Source organism: Callorhinus ursinus, unplaced genomic scaffold, assembly GCF_003265705.2.
Source record: "Callorhinus ursinus isolate GAN/ISIS: 27379988/994484 unplaced genomic scaffold, GSC_fseal_2.0 scaffold10, whole genome shotgun sequence".
Taxonomy (NCBI): domain Eukaryota; kingdom Metazoa; phylum Chordata; class Mammalia; order Carnivora; family Otariidae; genus Callorhinus; species Callorhinus ursinus.
The window spans coordinates 1,065,734-1,085,033 of NW_027397072.1; the positions used below are offsets into that span (position 1 = coordinate 1,065,734).

The 19,300-nt window shown below is 58.0% G+C and overlaps 1 protein-coding gene across 1 annotated transcript in view; it reads left to right on the forward strand.

The window, feature by feature from the left end:
* The window catches only part of TPO (thyroid peroxidase), a 47,686-nt gene extending 36,922 nt beyond the window's left edge, over positions 1–10,764 (forward strand). The window contains exons 15-21 of the mRNA XM_073896908.1: positions 3,898–4,030; positions 6,765–7,011; positions 7,188–7,275; positions 9,368–9,399; positions 10,084–10,265; positions 10,373–10,470; positions 10,620–10,764. Of these exons, the coding sequence (XP_073753009.1) occupies positions 3,898–4,030; positions 6,765–7,011; positions 7,188–7,275; positions 9,368–9,399; positions 10,084–10,265; positions 10,373–10,470; positions 10,620–10,764 (925 nt within the window). The remainder of the gene's footprint in view (positions 1–3,897; positions 4,031–6,764; positions 7,012–7,187; positions 7,276–9,367; positions 9,400–10,083; positions 10,266–10,372; positions 10,471–10,619) is intronic.
* The last annotated feature ends 8,536 nt before the right edge of the window (positions 10,765–19,300 follow it).

Consider the following 19,300-nt stretch of genomic DNA (forward strand, 5'->3'; position numbering starts at 1 on the left):
TATGAGATGCTCTCGTTAGGAGCAGAGAGGCTCACACAGGTTTCTCGGAGAATAAAGGTCATCCCTGGATAAAAACCAATTCTTCAGCTGTACCCCCTCCTCCCCGTGGGGCAGACTCCTAGAAATTGGGAACTTGGAAGTTGGACTTTTATGTTAAAAATGGCCACGCGGTGGGGCCTTCAGAGGGGGATCTGAGCGCCTCTGTGGGAAACGGGTCTGCACCCCTGCTGCCCCTTCCTGACCAGTGGCTCTGAGGGATCAAGCTCAGAGTCTTGCTGAACTTTCTCGTGGGCATAAGCTAGAAGAAGCCGTGGCTGGTCCCGTCTGGCTGGGTCCCACCCCCACCCCGCCGCAGAGCGTCTGCTGCGAGACGTCTGTGCTGCCCCGCGGAGCCCAGCAGTGCCCTTGCCCACTGCTGCGCCTGCTCCCTGGCCACCTCCCGCGGTCCCATCCCCCCACCCCTCTGCTGCAGTGGTGCTGCTGTGAGCAAACCCTGGAGCCCTAGTGGTCAGGGGTCACCCCCAGGAGGTCACCGTCACGTTCCACTGCTAGCCGCAGCCTGGCTCCAACTTGAGCACCTGGGGGGTAATGCCCTGGGACCCGTGATGGCTCCGCTCTGTCTGCCCACATGCTGGGTCGCTCTAGTAAAGCCAGCACCCATTTCCTTTAAACTCCAAGACCCCCTCTGCCTCTGCTTCTTTACCGGACACATGAGTTTACCATCTGTCTGGTAAATGTATTTAAATGACACACTTTCTAGCAGGTTCATAACTTCTGGCTAATGGATGCCACCGTTCAGATGACACGGTGAGGAATTCCTTTGATTTACCAGGTAATGCGAGCCCTCACTGGCTAGGTGAATCTAGCCATTATGTCGTTAAACTCTTCTATCGATCATGTGAGGTCTTTGTTACTGGCTGAAATGCTTCCCCCAAATTCACACGTTGAAGACCCGACCTCTAGTACCTTGGCATGTGACCATATTTGGAAGCAGCATAGTTGGGGACGTAATGAGTTGAAATGGGGTCGTGTTGGAGTCGGTGTTCCCAGTCTAACAGGTCTGCTGTCCTCACAGTAAGGGGGAATAGGGTCAGGGACGCACACAGAGAGAAGGCCGGTGAAGATCAGGACAGAGATCAGGGAATGCGTCTGTAGGGTCACCAGCAAACCCCCAGAAGCTGACCTCCTCACGGCCTCAAGGAGCCAGCTGTCCCGACATTATGACCCCACACGTCCACACTGCAGAAGGGGGAGAGAACAGATTTCCGTGGCCAAGTCCACGGGGCTGTGGCCCAGTGTCACTGAAGCCCCAGGAATCCAATACAGCAGTGCTGGGGTGTCTGTTTGCAGAATGTGTTGCTCACGCGTGCTGGTAAGAGCTGGAGTAGCTTCTGAGAACCAAACTCTGCTGGGTCTGGGGTCCTGGCTTTGGGCACCGCACCCCCCACCTCCTCCCAGTTTGCTTTGGCACCAAGTGTGATCACACTCAGGACTGTCACCATGAGGACCATCACCGTCAGGGCCATCACCATGAGGACCATCACTGTGAGGACCATCACCATCAGCACAATCACCATCAGGACCATCACCATCAGGACTGTCACCGTGAGGACCGTCACCATCAAGGCCATCACCGTCAGGGCCATCACCATGAGGACCGTCACCGTGAAGGCCATCACCGTCAGGACCGTCACCATCAGGGCCATCATCATCTGGGCCATCACCGTTTGGGCTGTCCCCATCAGAGCCATCAGGGCCAAAACTGTCAGGCTGTCATTCTGACAAACCACTGACCGGTCATCACCTACGTCCTCTTCAAGACACCACTGCTGACCTGTTGGGGAAATTAGGTCAACTAACGTTTAAACAGCGTCTCTAGTTTTAGGTGGGGCTGGTGGCAAGAAATAGTCCTAAGGATCACCTGGTCTTAGAAGTTTAGATATTGGCGGTAATTAAAACCCGTAGCCGGCCACCAAATGAACAAAGCGGTAGAAACAAGACAGCTATTGAAGGCCGTGGGCACACACCCCCAGATGGGCTGGTTGCTGCAATCCCGTGGACTGAATGTCCACACTGTGAAGATCTGACAGTACCACGACTTAGTATTCACGTGTTGTAAACATCTCCGTTAGACATCGGTCCCCTTACCGTTATGCAAAGATGCATCCAGACACCACACAAGGAAAACAGATTTAAGATTGACAGCCATCCGTCAAATGAATACATTTCCAGGAAATTTGGGAGGCAAGTGTCCACCGCACTGGATTCTCGACTTTGGAGCCTTAATACACGCCACCAAGCACTGCTTTGTTTGCTGGTCAGGACGTGGCAGTGGTGAGCAGACCCGTTGGGCCGCAGAGACGCTCAGAGTCGCATGAACAGGTGGGCATTGACTCACAAAGGGCTGCTGGCCCGCGGCCTCTGTGGGGACCAGACAGACAGCACCTAAGCCCCCGGGGAGCGCAGCCCTGCCACCATCCCCAGAAGTGCCCTCTCCACGAGCCCTGCCCCTGGGATCTGCTCCCCTCCCCACAACAAAAGGCCTTTCCTCTTGTATCTGAAACTGCTTTGGTTGAGACCTTGAAACTTCCTGGTTTTTGGTCCTCCTGGGGAGAGAGGGAAGCTTGGAAAGGGGGGGAGTTTGTCCTCTGGGATTGGAAGAGCACAGGGTGCCGTCAGAGGGGGCTTTGCCCCTTGTGGGCCGACCTGAGGAATTGCCCTCTGCGGTGGCTCTCACGGGACAGCCCGTTAGTGGGTGCTCACCTGGGCCACTCTCCCTGCTGTGTCCACACCGGCGACTCCGCGTCCACAATCCACAAATGCCCTGGTGTCTGGGCACCTGCTTCCCACCCAGCCCTTCACCGCGGGGCCACGGGGCTTCATCCAAAGCCCCTCCAGCCTGTTGTGCTTCCGGGAGGATGGTGGCCACTTGCCCAGTGCCGCTGTCCTGGATCAGTGGTTGACGTGCCCACTCCCACTCCCATGGGCCACTGACCCCCAGAAGAGCTCAGTGTCACCTGCTCACAGCCACAGGCAGGGGCGGAATTGGGGGTGAGGCAGGAGGTTGAGCCGTGCCCCTGAGACATCTCTGCTCTGGTCTCCCCGTCCTTCCTTCTGCAACTCTGGCTGGTCCTTTCTCCCGCTCCGCCGGCTGCAGTTACCTGGCTTACTCGAGGTCTGTCTTCTTTTCCACATAGACACCTACTGCTGGATCGTCCCCCCGCTCTGCGTGCGGTGTTCTCTGTGCCCGTGAGAACAGTGCATCCTGTCCACATCCATTCCTCCCGTGACATTCCCTAATTTCCCTGTGACTCCCCTGGGCCCACTGGTCGTCCGGGAGGGTGCTGTTCACACCCTGGGGACCCCTGGCGTTGTGAGGGTCTGACGAGGAGGAGATGCAACCAGGACCGGCCCCAGCAGGAGAGGAGCACAACGCTTCTGAGACGTTCGTGGATCAGGAAACCTACGTCCAGATGCAAAGTGTCCACAGTGAACCTGGAAAACAACAGAGAAAAAGGGAGTGGGGAGCCTGCGTACAATTCAGTCTCTCTCCTGGGATTGTGATTTTCCGAATGCATTTCTGCATGAATCAGAAGTGGATCAGATGAGTTTGGCAGGACTGGGGCTAGAGGTAGCTGTTGGACAGGGCATTCACGGCCTGTGGCGGGGGTTCCTGGCGCTGGACCGGTTCCACAGAACAGTGCAGGCCACACTGCACCTTAACACTCTCTTCCCTTCACGGTAACCGTGGCCCCGGGCGCCTCGCCTGATGCATGGGGGAGGCACCGGTGTTCTGGCACCCCTCCAATCACAGTGGCAACATGACATTGTGTGTGCGGGCTCTGGGGGGTTCTCCTGAGTAGTGACCGCCCCAACCAATTGTGTGCTTGTCTGCAGGACGCACAAGGGCCGTAAAGCCTCACTGCCCGTCGCGGAGACAGATGGAAGAGGGACCTGCCAGCTGGGTCGTGGAGCACGCCGGGACATGCGTGTGCCACAGCCCGGTGCCCCCGCTCCGGGCGCAGGGCAGGTGGGTGCATGCCTGGGTGAGCGCAGGGTCGCCACACGTCATGCGGTCCCATTCAGACCAGGAGGCCATCACGGAGGCCCTGGTCCTGTCGCCCGCACGGCGACCCCACGCCGGGTCCTGTCCCACTTTCTGGGCCTGCTGTGTGTTTACTGCTCATGCAAACTGGGTTTATACAGGAGGATGATCTGCGAAAATTTTAACCTACCTTTTAAAAGGTGTAGACAAATCAGAGCGACTAAGCCAGAGCAAGATCATGACAGTGCTTGCCTTTTGTACAAACCGGTTTTGAAACTGACAGCCGGGGGCAGGCGTTCGGGCAGGCATTCGCCTCAGTGTGACCCCAAGTCTCGGCCGAAGAAGACAGCCAGAGGCTGAAAGTGTTCTCTTCTAGAATGCGCTTTTTTAAAACAATGGAATCATCACAAGTAGTGTGGGGACAACCAGTCTAGACTTGCGTGTTACTATTTTTACTCTGTATGCATGACCACTGAGATGCGGCACCAAAGTCAGTGTGTGCCGCACCCATCCGAGACGTAGGCAGTCCCCCGGACGCGCGGAGCTGGGTGGCCCTGTCCCCCGAGGCGTCCCGCCACAGGGCAGGATCCGCGTTCGCACCCAAGCGGGAACCCAAATCCCCCGTTGGAATGCACACACGAGGCCCCTTCCAGCCACCCTGAGATCCACGTGTCCCCAGGCACCTGAGTAGCCGACTGAGACCCAGGGGCCCCGGCAGGTGTCCCGTCTGTCCGTGTGCTGAGTCACTTCTCTCCCGTAGGACCCGGCCTGTGGATCCCAAATCCTTCTCTACCAGTAGGAACCTCAGTGGTGTGCTTGGAAGCCGGGCGTGAGCAGGTGCAGCTGCGGGCTGATTCCTGGGCCTGGACGGCCGGTCTCGGGACAGGGGCTCCCTGCCGACGAGGGGGAGACGTTCACTCTGCAAACACCAATCCCAGCATTTCCATCCAAAATAAAGTGTGTGCTGCTCCCCAAGCCAGAGTCACGTGTCCTTCGCATTCACTTTCACGGGACAGTGACAGGGTGGACGCACTGACCCGGCGTTCAGGGCTTGACAACGGTTCCTGTTTCCAAAATCACCGCTGAGGCTGTTTTCAAGTGGAGGCCAATCTGGCATGTGCTCTGGTCACGATCCAGCACAGGCGAATAAATCGCAGCCCCTCACCGCCGTCTGGCGCTGTGTGGACCTGCTCCTCCTGGGGCTGCCTCCACACGCATCTACACGCTTACGAGCCTCTCCGTCGCGCCCGACAAATGGGGACACTGCTCTGCACTCGCGTCTGCCTTCCCTGGTGTCGGCCTGCCCCCTCTCTTCCTTCTGCGCCGATTCCTGCCCGCCAAACTGCTTCTCTGCGTCCCACGTCTCAGCGACCTCTGAGCCACGAATGCTCCACACCCGTGACCGCTCCCGGCTGCGTCCCCTCCCACGGGCCCTCCCTGTGGGCTGCAACAGGGGAAGGAGGATGGCTCTTGGGATGGTTGTTGCCCCCAAGGAGACTGCGGCAAAAATCCCTTAGAGCCAGGCCCGCTCTGGGCACCTGCAGCTCACCTCCAGCTCCCCACACGCGGGTCTCCCCCTTTGAGGGTCCCCAGCCTCAGCGGCGTCAGGGAGCTGAGGTCCCCACAGAGCAGTGATTGTCATGACCCTAGCTTTCCACACGAAGTGACCGAGTGGCAGGCCACGTCCCATGCCCAGGTGGCCGGTGTCTCCCAGCCCCCCGGGAGATGGGAAGACTTCCCTCCCGGCAGAACCGCACATAGACACACCTGCCCCGGAACCAGGAGCATAGCTGGTGACAGAGAGACCAGCTGAGTCCGAGCAGCTCTTCCTGACGCGCAGGAGGGAAGACCTGGCGAGGAAATTGTGTATGTTTGAGAAACAGGTCTCCCTGCTCTTAACCTACAAATGCTGCTGCGTTCCTCACGGGGGCGGGTCCCAGATTCTTATTACTGTTCAGTTTAACATTAACGACAAAGATTAAACCGCCATCAGAGGCACCCTGGGGAGAGCTCACCGTGCGGAGCCCTCATCCCCCTCGGACGTCGGGGTCGATAGTGAGTCTGCAAACCCTGCAGCCCGCGCTCCCGGGCCTGGGACGCCCTGGGACTCCGCAGGAAGTTGGGAGGGGGGACGCACTGAAGGTCAGTCTTCCTCCGCGGCCCCTCAGGCTCCTGCTGGCATCAGCGGCCAGGACGCAGCCCCCAGCTAGTGGTCCCCATGCTGACTCTGCCCTGGGACCTTGTCTTTTGTGTCGTGGTTCCCGTGTGCTTGGTGTTTGCCCCATAAGCAGTATGACGAACTACTTAGCCAGAAGGAGTCGTCCCGGGATAATTAAGTATCCACGGGTCACGATCCCAATGACCCTCAGCTGGGCCTTAATGTGCTCACACCGTCTTGTCACTTGTAGGGAATCCTTACTCTCTGTGAAATCAGATTGCTTTGGGGTATCGGTTACTTGGCAAGCATAACTTTGGGTGACCTGCTGTCAGGACTGGTGATAGTTTGGTGGTGGTCTAAGCACTTGGACCAAGTATCCGGGTGTCCGTCAGCTCCCTTTCCAGGCCCTCCTGTGTCCGCTGTCCCCGGCTCACTTCCCTTCCTTCCCTGGGGCTGTTCCCAGGAGGATGACCGCAACGTCCTTGGGATAATGAGCCTCACTGGACGTTAGCCCTGCACGTCCCCCCCAAGGTCACTTCGTGCGGCCCCTTCATTTCACAGCGGGCAGCCGACTCCCGGGTGCGGGCAGAGAACTGCTCTGCGTCACATGGCAAATTAAATTCAAAGAGGGGTGGAAACGCCATCCCTGTGGCTCTTCACGGATCCACCTGCTGCTACCATGGAACCAACCGCCTGGCATCTCCACCCCAAACCTGGACTCCCGACCGTGCGGTAGCTGTTTGGGAGCATCTGACCGCGTCCCACGGGGGAAGCCGGGCCCCCTCCTTGCTGGGCATGTCCATCGCGCGTGAGCCTCACCCCTGAGCGCCCCGACGGGAGCCCGGGGTTCAGTAGGGCTGGACCCCTGCCCAGACCTCTTCTGAGCATTTTTTCCAGGGAATGCGCTGTTTTCCTTGGCCGACAGCACCACCTGCTGGGTGTGGTGGGGAACACAACCCGTCCCAGCTGCTTTTCTGTGACCAGCACCAGGCACTTCAATGGCTGGCTTGGAAGAATTCCTCTTTGGCTCCAGCGTGCAGGACCTGTGCCGAGTACAAGGCAGCCGCTTATTGTACCTGTTTTATTTGGGAGTTAAACACCTGGGGAGGGACGGGGTGTGGCAAACCTCGCCCCTGAAGGCGACCGCGGGGAACGATGGCAAAAACTGTCAGAAATAGAAATAAGACTTATCAAAACATTGTGTAGGGGCGCCTGGGTGGCTCAGTCCTTAAGCGTCTGCTTTCGGCTCAGGTCATGGTCCCAAGGTCCTGGGATCAAGCCTTGCATCAGGCTCCCTGCTCCGCGGGAACCTGCTTCTCCCTCTGCCACTCCCCCTGCTTGTGTTCCCTCTCTCGCTGCATCTCTCTCTGTCAAAAAAAAAAAAAAAAGTGTAATGTGTTTTTTCACAACAAAGTACATCTGTCCTTTTTTATTTAAAGTTCACCTTGTAGTGACTTCTGGCCGAGGCGGTGTGCACTCGGCAGTGGGGTCCAGCCGCCCTGAGGACAGCGTCTGCCCGGGGCCTGGGTTAGCCCCATGGAGACCACATACTGTGCAGCGTGAAGGGCAAATCAAAATACGATTTAATCTATCCAGTGGGGCAAGCATGTAAGACTAAGTATTGGCACCGATTTCTTTACAAAATGTGATTCCAGGGAAATTTTGCTATATTTGTTTTTATTAATGTAGATTTTTTAAAAATTGGAGAAAAGAAAACATGTCCTATTATAGACCTATTTCCAAAAGTCCAGGTAGAATGAAGGGTTCGGTTTCCAGTGATGACATGCTGGGGTTTTTGTTGCAGCTGCTTTTGGTGCAAAAGCAAAAGACAATTAATCTACATGGCAGCCCCCCCCCCGACCGCCGGGGAGCAGAAAGGCTGGGGGGTGCTGCAACCTCTCAGATTCTGGAAGACCAGAGAACCAGGGCAGCAGGTGCATCTGCTCAACCTCCCCATGCCCTCCCCAAATTGAGACACTCTCTCTAGCAACAGCTAGCTGGAGCTTGGGAAGGAGCCTGTTCTCTTGGTCCTTGTAGACACACCTGCCCCCTGGCTGACCTCGTGACCAGCCCAGGTCTCTGTGAAGTGCAGTGTGCGTTTCCATGGTTCAGCAGCAAGCCTGTGTGACAGAGACCCACTCCGAGGAAGGTCCTCACCTGCGCTACACCCTGGAAGCCTGGGTGGTTAAGGAAGGAGCCACCGAGCCCACGGTCCACAAGAGAGGGTTCCATACCACCCAGCACACTCGGATCTGGGCTCTCAGGACTGAGCAGGACGTCTCTCAAGTAGGCAGCCTCCAACCACCGATCTCGGTAATTAACTGAATTTTAGGGCGGAGTCCAGAGATGGGCACGCTTGTTCTTCTCGAGCAAAGCCTGGTTTGGACGTTGCTTCTGAGAACAACTCACACTGAACAGGAGCGCGAGGGAAACAGGTTGATCAAACCTGGTCTCCGTGCAAGGAATCAATGCCACCCACTTCTCTAAACCATCCGTGTCTGCTGGGAAATGGAGACGGATTAGTCCGTAGACGTCCTTAGTGTGGTAATGGAATAACCTTTTCTCTGGTCTTACTCCGGGCTCTAGCCCGAGGCCTGGCGTTACCCGCAGGGTGTGGGTCAAGACACCAGGCACAACGCCGGGCTCTGTGCTTGAAGGGCGGGCAGCTCCCTTCGGGGGCTGGGCTGGGGGCGGCCACGCCGGGGTAGGTGGGGAGGTGGGAGGTGGATTCCCAACCCCCAGCAGTAAGATTGTTGACCGGATTCATCTCCTTGTGGGGGTAGGACTGGGAGCAGTTTTAGGTTCCAGAGAAAAAGGGTTGACTTTCTTGGGTTTTGGTGTGTGTGCATCGGTTCTGTGGGATTTTTGTCTGGTTTGGTTTGATTTGTGCTTGTTTTGGCAGCCAGCCAGAGCATGCCGGCGGCTAGGCAAGGATGCTGGCGGGTCCTTGCAGGTCCCGCTCCTGAGGCGGGTCACAGCAGGGCTGTGCTGACAAGGGGAGCGACAGCACATCTGCAGACAGATGTCTGTGGGGCTGCGCGGTCACAGGGCCCTCCCCGCGCCATATGTCACTGAGTAGAAGCTGGTCACAGGTCCCCCCCACGCTCGAGGTGGGCACCAAGAGGTGGGCGTCAGGGGCCGTCCTGCCCTGCCCCCCACCCCAGGGCCTGCGAGTTTGAGTTTGTGATGCTGGAGGGTGAGAGCCAGGCTGCAGGCCCACATCTGCTGGGGGCGAGTCCCCAATCCGCCCACCACTGTCCTCATGAATCAGCCTCTCCCCAGTGAGAGGAGGAGAAATGACAGGTTGCGGCTCCACCGTGGACGAGTCGCCCAGGCCAGTAAGCAGGGGTACTGCGCACCTTCATTTGGGCCAAGCACTCAGGCAGAGTCAGCAGGTGTGCGGGCCGCGTGCTCTCCGCCGCTGTGCTTGCATTCAGTGATTCGCTCTGAGGACAGCAAACGCACACAGAGGCAGGAACGGCCTCATCCCGGTTCGCACAAGGGGAAACTGAGGCACGGGACGATGCACGACTTTCCCAGGCCCACAGAGTTGAAAGTGGTGAGGCCAGTCCAGGCCCTGCTCTCAACACCTCCCCCTCCCTTCTGGAAGGTTCTGCAATCAACGCTGAGGCCTGCCCACTCCGGGGAGTATATGGGTCAACACCAAGTGGACCCTGAATTCACATTTGCTGCGACAGGACGCGTGTGTCGTCCCCAAGGCTGGCCCTGCGGAGGAGACGGCTTTCCTATGGTAGGAAGAGCCCCAGGCCCTGTCGGCGGCTGCTCTGGGCCCTCGCCCGCCAATACTGGATGGCGTTGCCCGGGCATGGCCCTCGCTGTGGCTCCTGAGCCATTCCCACCCGGGGGCCCGTCACCCCAGCCAGCATGCACTGCTGCTTGGAGAAGAGCGTCCTGGTCGAGGGCGGGAGCACGCGCACCGAGGAGCTGCGGACCCCACGGGACGGAACGCCTCTCGCAGTCAGGACACCAGGGATTTTTCTCAGGACCCCTCTGTCCAGAGTGGCCGCCTTCCCTTCATTCGCTGGGGGTCCAGGTTGGCCGGTAAGGATCAGAAGCACCCAGCTGCTTCTCTATTTCCTACAGATGCTGTGTCTCCCTGAGGCACCAGGTGTCCACACGCCTGCCTCCCTTGCTGTCCACACGGTCAGTCCTCCAGCGCGGGGGTCACCGAGCGGCACCTCGGAGTCCCGTGTCTGGAGCGTGGCCGCGGTGGGCGCTCAAATTTGCTGAAGGCACAGGGCGCCAGGTCCTGGAAAGGGCTCCACCGGTTTCCAGTGTTGGCGAGCTTTCTCCTTTGGGACAGTCCTGCTCAGTGCTGCTCTGGGTTTTGGATGGAGGGTGGAGTACCGACTACGGGCTCCTTCCCTCCCCCCCCGCCCCCCCACCCATTTCCAGCCGCCAGGCCTGCTTAGCGCTGGCAAGCCAGAGCAGCTGGAACGCAGCCCACGCCCTGTCCCTGGGAGGCACGATGCCCACCCCGGGTTCTGTGGCTGTGGCCCCAATTACCCAACACCAGCGGGTGCAGAAAATGCACCTGTGAGCCCACGAGGTCTTTGGGTCAGAGTGGCCGGGGCAGGGGGCTTGCATTTGTACCCGCCTGGGCCTCAGCTGGGAGCCCCCAGGGCTATGCCCGGGGCTGGGCTTCCACCCGGTAGGGGTGCTGGGGCTGGCTTGCCTGACTCCTGCTTTTCCAGATCTGTGAGCTGCTTGGTGTCAGAGTGAAATTGGAAACTGCCACAGATCAGGACCCCCCCCCCATCTGAGAGCCAGCTGTGAGCACTGACCAGCACCCCATTCCGTGGGGCTGCTGCCTCCTGGCTTTGGGCCTTGGGCAGGAGGCTTTGCTTTTCTGAGTGTGGTTTGCTCATCGGCAAATTTCAGATGAAAAGCCGCAGTGCAGGGGTGTGTGGGGCCAAGGACAGTGCCTGCGTGGTATCCGCTGGGCTTGGTGCACGTGCATCCAGCAAGCATCTGCTGGGGGCCCCGAGGCAGCGTCCTCACGGCACCGCACTGGCCTGCAGTAGCCAGATGCCGGCCTAAAACCTGGCCCTGCTGAAAATGAAAACATACGCTGGAAAAGTTATTTTCTTAGAGGGTGGAGAAGGCTCCACGAGATTTTCCACAGACCTACGGAAATCTGTCTTCCAGCCTCTGGAGCTCACTCTGGGTCACGCCCGGAAGCCTGCGGCTCTCATCCGGAGCAGCTCCCGCTCCCTGGGAATGTGGTTGCGCTAGCTCTCGCGCGCCGACAGCCGGGCAGCCAGGTGGCCCAGGGCGCTGGGTGTGCGGCGGGGACCAGGGCGGCTCTGTCCTCTGCAGAAGCGTCTCCGCCGGCCCAGGCCAGAGGTGAGGGCTCCGCTCAGTCCCAGCGTGCCCAACGCGGTCAGAGAGGGAGGGGTTCTGCCATCTGAGACAGGGCGTCCTAAACTCCACTGAGGAGAGAGCGCGTGTGTCCCTCAACGTGAGCAGGAGGCTCCAAGGAGGATGTCCTCATCTTGGTGCTTTCCCTCAGGTCGCCTGCCCACCCACATTACGTTTCCCGGCTCTCCTGGCCATGCTGCAGGCCCCGCTTCCCGCCACCTGGGCGCAGCTGCACCCTGCATGGACCAGGCCCCACGTCCACAGTGACACCCCTGACCTCACGAGGTTTCCCTGGCTCAGCAGTGCCTGTGGGGCACACGTGGGGCACGGGCTTTTGGGTATCTAATTGTTAGGGAAAAAAGCAATTTTTTGATGAAAAAATGCTCCTTAAAAATCATCAGCTGCCAGCAGGACCACAGAAATGGAGGGACAATCCGGAGCTACGGTAGTGTGGGTTTGCAGCAGGAAAACAAAGGGTTTGGATGGACAGGAGGGTGAAACGCCGGGTTTGTGAACGCGTGTGTCACTTCCTAGAGCCATCAAGGGTCTGAATGGGAGTGTGTGTCACTGAATTTATGAGGAAACCACATGCCGCATGGGAGGTGAGCATCAGCGGCCGGCCCCCAGCGACCGGCCCGCTAGGCCCCGTGTGCCCCCGCTCAGTCCTGGGAGAGGCGGGAGGGCCCGGCCACAGCGGGTAAAGCTCTGGGGATGTTAAACCTGATGAAAAAAGACAATTTGGGTGAACAAAAAACTATTTTGCTTCAGGAGGCAGACGGTCTCCTGGAGAACCGCAGAACGGGGCAGAGGTCGGGAGGCGAGCGTGGTAAAGAGCAGAGCACAGGAGCCACACGGGAGGCATCTGGTTGTCGGGGCGCACCTGGCCTTGTGTGGGGCACAGCCATATGGCGCGCTCTCGGGGACATGCTTCCCTTTGTGCTCCATCCTCGGCCTAGAGACTTATCTCAACGGGGAGAGCTTCATCCTGATCGGTTCAGAAACCTCTGGAAGTTTCCAAGGAGGAAGGAGCAATGTCTCACCGACGTCTGCTGCGAGCCGGTGGGCGTGAAGGAGGGTCCGGAGCCAGGACACAGGGCCCACGTGGAGCTGAGCTTGCTCCCAGAACGCACTAGAAGGCGCACACACGGGTGGTCGTCACTCAGCTGTGCTGTCACCGCCGCGAAGTTCAGGCAGGTGCGCCCCGAGCCCCCAGGGGACCTGGGGCCATTTGGGTCATCCTGCAGCGGCCGCAGACATGGCTTCTCCAGATTCAGTGTGGGGCCACGACCCCAGCCACGGCGACAGCACCACGTGCTCGAGCCACTCCACCGCATGTGCGAGGCTCCGGGCGCCGGTGGGCTGGTGTGCTTCCTCGTTCATCCACATTCCCAGAGCCTCGGACACTGAACAGACCCCGTCAAACCCGCCCACAATGGGCCCTGTGCCCTAGAACTCCTTCTTGAGAAAATAGAGTTGTCTCAACTGCCATGTGAAATGCTTTCTGTTGGCAGCACTTAAATCCACTTTCCCCCAACCCCTCACTGGAAAAACAATTTTCCCTCGAAAATGCTCTGGACGACATGGTTAGTGAGCAATCTCTCTTACGGTTTGTGGTTTCGCCGAGGGGAGAGCTTCCAAGGCTGTGAGCTGGGCTCTCTTCCAGCCGAAGCGTGTGCACACGGTGCTCCAACTGCCTCCACGCGCTCGGGGTCCCCCCGCATCCAGGCCTCTCTGCTGAGAGACCAGCTCCTGGACCCAGGTCCCTCGGGCGGTGCCGGCTGCATCGGGTCGGCCCACCGACGCCAGCCACACCCTGTGTGAGATGCCCCTCTGCCGACGCGCCAGGCCGGCCATGAGTCTGCCAAGGGTGAGCAGAGCTTCCTGAGACCCCCGACCGCACAGACGCTGGAAACGGCACTTCCCCTCAAAGCAACACACGCACACGCTGTTCCTGAGTCTGAGAGGAGAGCTGTCCCTGGCCCGTCCAGCTGCACGCTCCCCATGGCCGTCCCCGACCTTCCTCCTCCTGCTCATTGCTGAAGTTTGTGAACCCACATCACTACGCCCACCGTCGCTGAGCGCGCACAGAGCCGCAGGGCGCACGGGCGGCCCCCGCGTGCATTCCGGCTGAGGGGACCAGGCCACGCTCTGCCTTCGGCTTTCAGCTTCTCCTGGAAACAAGGGCCTTTCCACAGAGTCCACTTAGTGCCGTGGCTTTTGTGGGTTGTTGTTGTTGTTGTTGTTTTGGCAATTTTGTGCTTGTTGGTGGTGATTTCTCTGGTTAAAATGGCCCCCAAGCCCAGTGCTGAGGTGTTGTCTGGTGGTTCTGGGTGCAGAAGGTGTTGTGCCTCAGGAGAAATCCACGTGTTAGACGCGCTTCCTTCAGGCGAGAGCACTGCTGGCCGTGAGTTCCACGTTCACGGATCAATGATCTGTACCAAATATGGAGCCTTTGAACAGAAACGCACATCAAACAGGTACTGTGTTAACCTGTGGATGAGAGCGTGGCCAGAGCCTCGCGGGCGTTGCTCCCCCGGGCGCGGCTGGCCTGTGTTCACAGGCGTTCTAGAACACGGACGTTCTAGAACACGGACATTCTAGAACACGGACGTTCTAGAACACGGACGTTCTAGAACACGGACGTTCTAGAACACGGGCGCTCGGTGCGCCCGCTGTGAAGCTGGGGGTGACGCGGCCATGCGGCCCGGAGTCTGTTCGCTGATCAGCAAGCGTCCCTTCCAGCACCAGGACTGAGGCGGGGCTCCACAGGCTGCAGCCCTTCTGTGGGAAAGTGCCCTGGCTTCGCCCGCCGCACACCGTGGGGTGTGGCCTTGAGGCACAAACCCCAAGCGGAGATCAGGAAAGTGGGGTCCTGGGGACACGGACACCGTGACCTTGGTAACCAAAAGGGGAAGTCTCCAGTGTCTTCACTCGGTCTGCACAAGCCAGGGCCTGGCGTGGCGTCCTCCTCGGCAGCGTGACACCGTCGCTATCCCCACAAGACGTTCCCCGCAATCACAGGAACAAGACGCTTCCTAAGCTCTCCCTGTTGCTCACTCTGACAGGCTTCCCTTACAAGACCCAGAGCGGGCTTGATTTAATTTTATGAACTTTGTATGGAATTAATACTGAGAAATGAGCGACTGGCACAGGTTTTTGGAAATTCTGAGAAAAAGAACAAATATAATCACAGCCAGCCTGCAACAGAGACATGGCCCTAGAAGGGCAGGAAGGCAGACACGGGACGGGCATGGACTACACAGCATTCAGACCGGTAGAAAGGGAAGGGTGTTCCGGACATCAGGGAAGTTGAGCCTGTCCTGTGGGAGGCTGATTCAGGAAGCTCACTGGAGGCAGGACGGAGGGAGGGGCAGGTCTGGGGGCTGTGACCCCGCCCCACATGCTCCTCTCACAACAAGGGAACGGCATCACCGGCGCCCCCAGTGTCCCTACGGGACCCTTGCTGGTGCTCGCTCGGACACGCAGGCTGTAGGCACCTGTATGAGCGTGAAGCAGCCTCCCACGGCATGAGGGGTCACTGAAGGACACGCACATGGAAGGACCACCGGGACCTGGGAACAACCAACACTGCCCCCATCTGCGGTGAGCTCCAGGCTCAGCACTATTACCTGTGCACCCTAGGAACCTGGGACATTGCATGATACAATTTAAATAAAGGGATTTAATGGAACAGTGAGCGTCACCTTAGAGATGCTTCATAGGTTCTCGAGTTTTCTTTAAGACAGAAGGTGAGGGAGGAGAGTTGGATGACCATGCACAGTGGTCACCAGGTGGTGGTGGTCGCTCCAGTGGACCAAGGGTGCAGACAACGAATGGCCCTCAGTACATGAGAGTCAGAAGGGGAGTGTGGTCTTCCACAAACCAGCCAACCTGCCCCCCACAAGCCAACCTACTTCCCCACCAAGAAACCCGCCTCCCCACCAGCGAACCCTCCTCCCCAACAGCCAACCCTCCTCCCCACCAGGGAACTATCCTCCCCGCCAGGGAACCCACCTCCCCAGCAGCCAACCCTCCTCCCCACCAGGTGCAGAGCTTCACCCTTCCACGTCACAACCTGGCCTCAGAGGCGGGGAATGTGCTGGACCAGACCAAATGGTGCAGGACACAGCGGTTCTTGAAGTGGGAGGGGAGCTGCTGGCCCAGATTAGCCAGAGAAGGGCCTACAGCTCCTGGATTGTGCCCAGGGCAGGCATTTGCTCAAGAACCAGTCCCCACCTCATGCTCTCAACGTCACTCCCTTCCAGGGCCTGCGGTACTGCGAGGGTGTCCCTGCACAAAATGCAGTTAACAAGTCGGGGATGCGGTTCCACACAAGGACATCACGAACTGTGGACTGGCCCGTGTCCTCAATCTCAACATTAGTGCCACAAACAGTCTCATTAACGACAAGGAGACCATGCACGTGGTCTAGGTGTGTGAAATCCACATTTAGGACCGTGGGGTTGCCATGCGGATATTTGGTACAATTTACACTGCCAAGAAAATATTTTTAAAAGGGTACTAAACGGCAGATAAAAACCCAAGTTTATGTTACCAGTTAGATTAAAAAATACTCAAGCAACAAGTAATTATTGAGCACCGACTGTATGCAGGTGAGAACGGGGCTTTGCTGCCTGGAAGCCACCATCCAGGCAAGACCCGCCAGGCTGCCAGCCAGCAGGGCACCCAACGCGATGGGGGGTGAGAAACAAACACAACTGTACTTATACACAAAAAAGACTGTAAATACAGAAAATCTAAAAGAATATTTTTAAAAAGCCATCAGGATTACGACCTGAATTTATCAAGATTGTAGGACACCAATGTCCAAAATTGAACCGCATTTCCATACACAAACAGCACACAGCTAGAAAATGAAATTTTTTAAGAAATAACATTTGCACTAGCATCAAATGGCAATAGCAGAGAATATGTCTAACAAAAATGTGCAAAACCTTTAGAAAAGATATAAAAATTACTGAAACCTATAAAGAAGTCATAAATTAATGTAGGAACATTTTATATTTATGAACGAGATAATTGAATGTTGTTAAAAATGTCAGTTGAGCCCAGATTGAATTATAGACTCAATGCAACAGCAAATCAAGACCCTTGCAGACCTTTCTCCTTTGCAGGGAAGCGACAGGCTGATGTGCCTCAGGGAAGGACCAGGAATGGCCAGGACAGTCTTCAAGAAGAGGGCACGGGTGACGTGCTCCACTCCCACACAACCGTGTGATCTCTGCAGGAAACCAAGAGAAGCAATGCCCCAAGGACAGACCGCACGCGTCCAGCCCCCCACTGAGACGTGGTGACCCCAGACCAGGGGTCTGCCGGGCCAGCTGCACACGCATGTGGACAAGCACCAACAGGTCCCATGGATGTGTTCTACTTAAAACTACTTTCCAGGGGCGCCTGGGTGGCTCAGTCGGTTAAGTGTCCGACTCTTCGTTTTGGGTCAGGTCATGGTCTCAGGGTCCTGGGATCGAGCCCCATGTCGGGTTCTCTGCTCAGCGAGGAGCCTGCTTCTCCCTCTTCCTCTGCCCATGCTTGTGTTCCCTCTCTCTGTCAAATAAATAAATAAATCTTAAGAAAAAAAGTGGGAGGGAAATTTTCTGGAGGATTGCATAAGAGAATATATTAATGTTCCTCAACATTTCTCAAACAGGATGGAAAAAGCCCATGAATGGGAAGATTGATAAGTAAGACTGTACTAAAATTAAGAACAAAAGACACCATAAAGAAAAGGAAAGGCAGAGTGAGGGAAAGTGTCTGGGCCTGTGTATCTGAAGAAGGACTTCTATCCAGAAAATGTACGGAAACCAGGAAAAGCTAACGGGAAAGTGACAGAAGCCAACTAATTTAAGGGAGACGCCCAGGCAGGTGGGCGTTCAGACGACTGGCCCGTGACCACGCCAGTGTGAGTTCACCGGCGGAGGGCTTCCCGAGCTGCCTCAAGGCCCACCGCGACCTGCGTGAGCTCAGTGGACTCTAAACCCACTTCCTCAAACCAGCCTGCTGCTGCCTCTCCTTCCGTCTCTTCAAACAGCTTCGCCTCCCGAAAAACGGCAGTCCCGGCTGGGGCGAGGTGAGCTCCCTCCAAGCCCAGGATGGACCCAGAGCCCTGGTCCACCCCGGGCGAGGGTCCCAGTCGCTAACCCCTGACGCACCTTGAGACGAGCCATCCCGCAGCGGCTCCCCGCTGCTCAGTCTGTAGGCTCTGTGGTCTGTGGCGGTTCGGTGTTTACACGCTTTCCTCCGGTTTCCAGAAGGCTGGGGATCAGTGGCGCCTCCCTGAGGAATATCACAGCTCCCTCCTTCTGGTCTCTCGCTCGCTCCTCAGAGAACACCAACCTGGAGGGGAGAAGCTTCGCATCCAGGAGGACCTACCGATGGGCTACCCGGAAAAGCACAGAAAGCATCATTTTACTACAAAATTTTGTTACAAAACTGTGCTCCCGGGTGTGGCAGTTGGGAGGTATGAAGTGACTTCCACTTGTCCGAGGTGAGCACTTGGCTCGCACGCGCGGGGTTGGGGGAGAGCTCGCCCAGACGCAGGCTGCTGAGCCCGCTCAGCTGGGGCCTCTCCCCTCCCTGCTCCCGGAGGCACCCCTGCAGCCCCTGCCGGGAGGCAGGACAGCCCCTGGAATAACCTTCTCTAGAGATTCAGTGGAGAAGTGAAGGCAGAGAAAGGACAAGTCATTCCAATTGGCAGGAAAGTGTGAATCTCTCATTCATGAGATCAACCAAATTCACGTCCTCATGCGAGTGACTCGTGGGCAAGTGCTCCCAGAGCCGATTAAAACTCCCGGCCAGTGTGAAGCCTCCCTGACCCTAAACTGTGCAGAGAAGCCCGCTCAATTCGACCCATTGCCAACACAGGGCTCAGTTCAGTGTGTCTGATTTTCTGTGATGCTAAATCGCACCCGAAGCGCGGTTCGCGTGGTGTGTTCACAGCTGTGACAACACGTGTGTTCACCTGCACAGGTTCGAGTGACCATGTCTGGTACATGGTGGGGGCTGAAGGCAGGCTGCCATGGGCGGGAATGAACAGGGTGTCCACACGAGGACACGGCCTTCCGTCCCCGTGAAGGGCTCTTCTCCCAGGCCAGACGCAGAGGACAGAGCTGCTCCCCACACACCTCCAGGCGCGGCCAGGCGCGGTGATGCGGCTGACTGCCAGGCGGTGAGGCTCAGAAGGGCAGGGCGGGAGGGGTGCCCCCGGACGTGCTCCAACCAGAGGGCAGCGGCCCCGAGGCGAGAGCGTGGGGCTCAGAGTCCTGAGAAGCCATGAGGCTCTCACGCGGCCCAAGGCAGTGACCCCAGGCGGTGCCCTCCGCGGCAGGTGACTGCCCTGCCAGGGTCCAGGTGCACCAGCCCCACAACCAAGCGTGCAGAGCCCATGCCGTCCTGGGAGCAGCCCCAGGGGACGCTGACGCCGGCCTCTGTCCAGTGGGCACTCCCCGGCAGCCGCCAACCTACCAACCCCTCTCCAGGGGTCTGCATGGGGTCTCTGCCACAGACGACCCTCCGTCCTGCACCCGTGCCACGGAACCATCAGGGCAGGAGTGTCCCGTGACCCATGGCCACCAGGAAGTGCTTCCTCTCTCCCAAAGTTTAAACAAATACTGCAAGTAAACCTGGGGAGCCATGCCTCAGTCCTCAGTACCACGTCCTCAGTGCCACGTCCTCAGTGCCACGTCCTCAGTGCCACG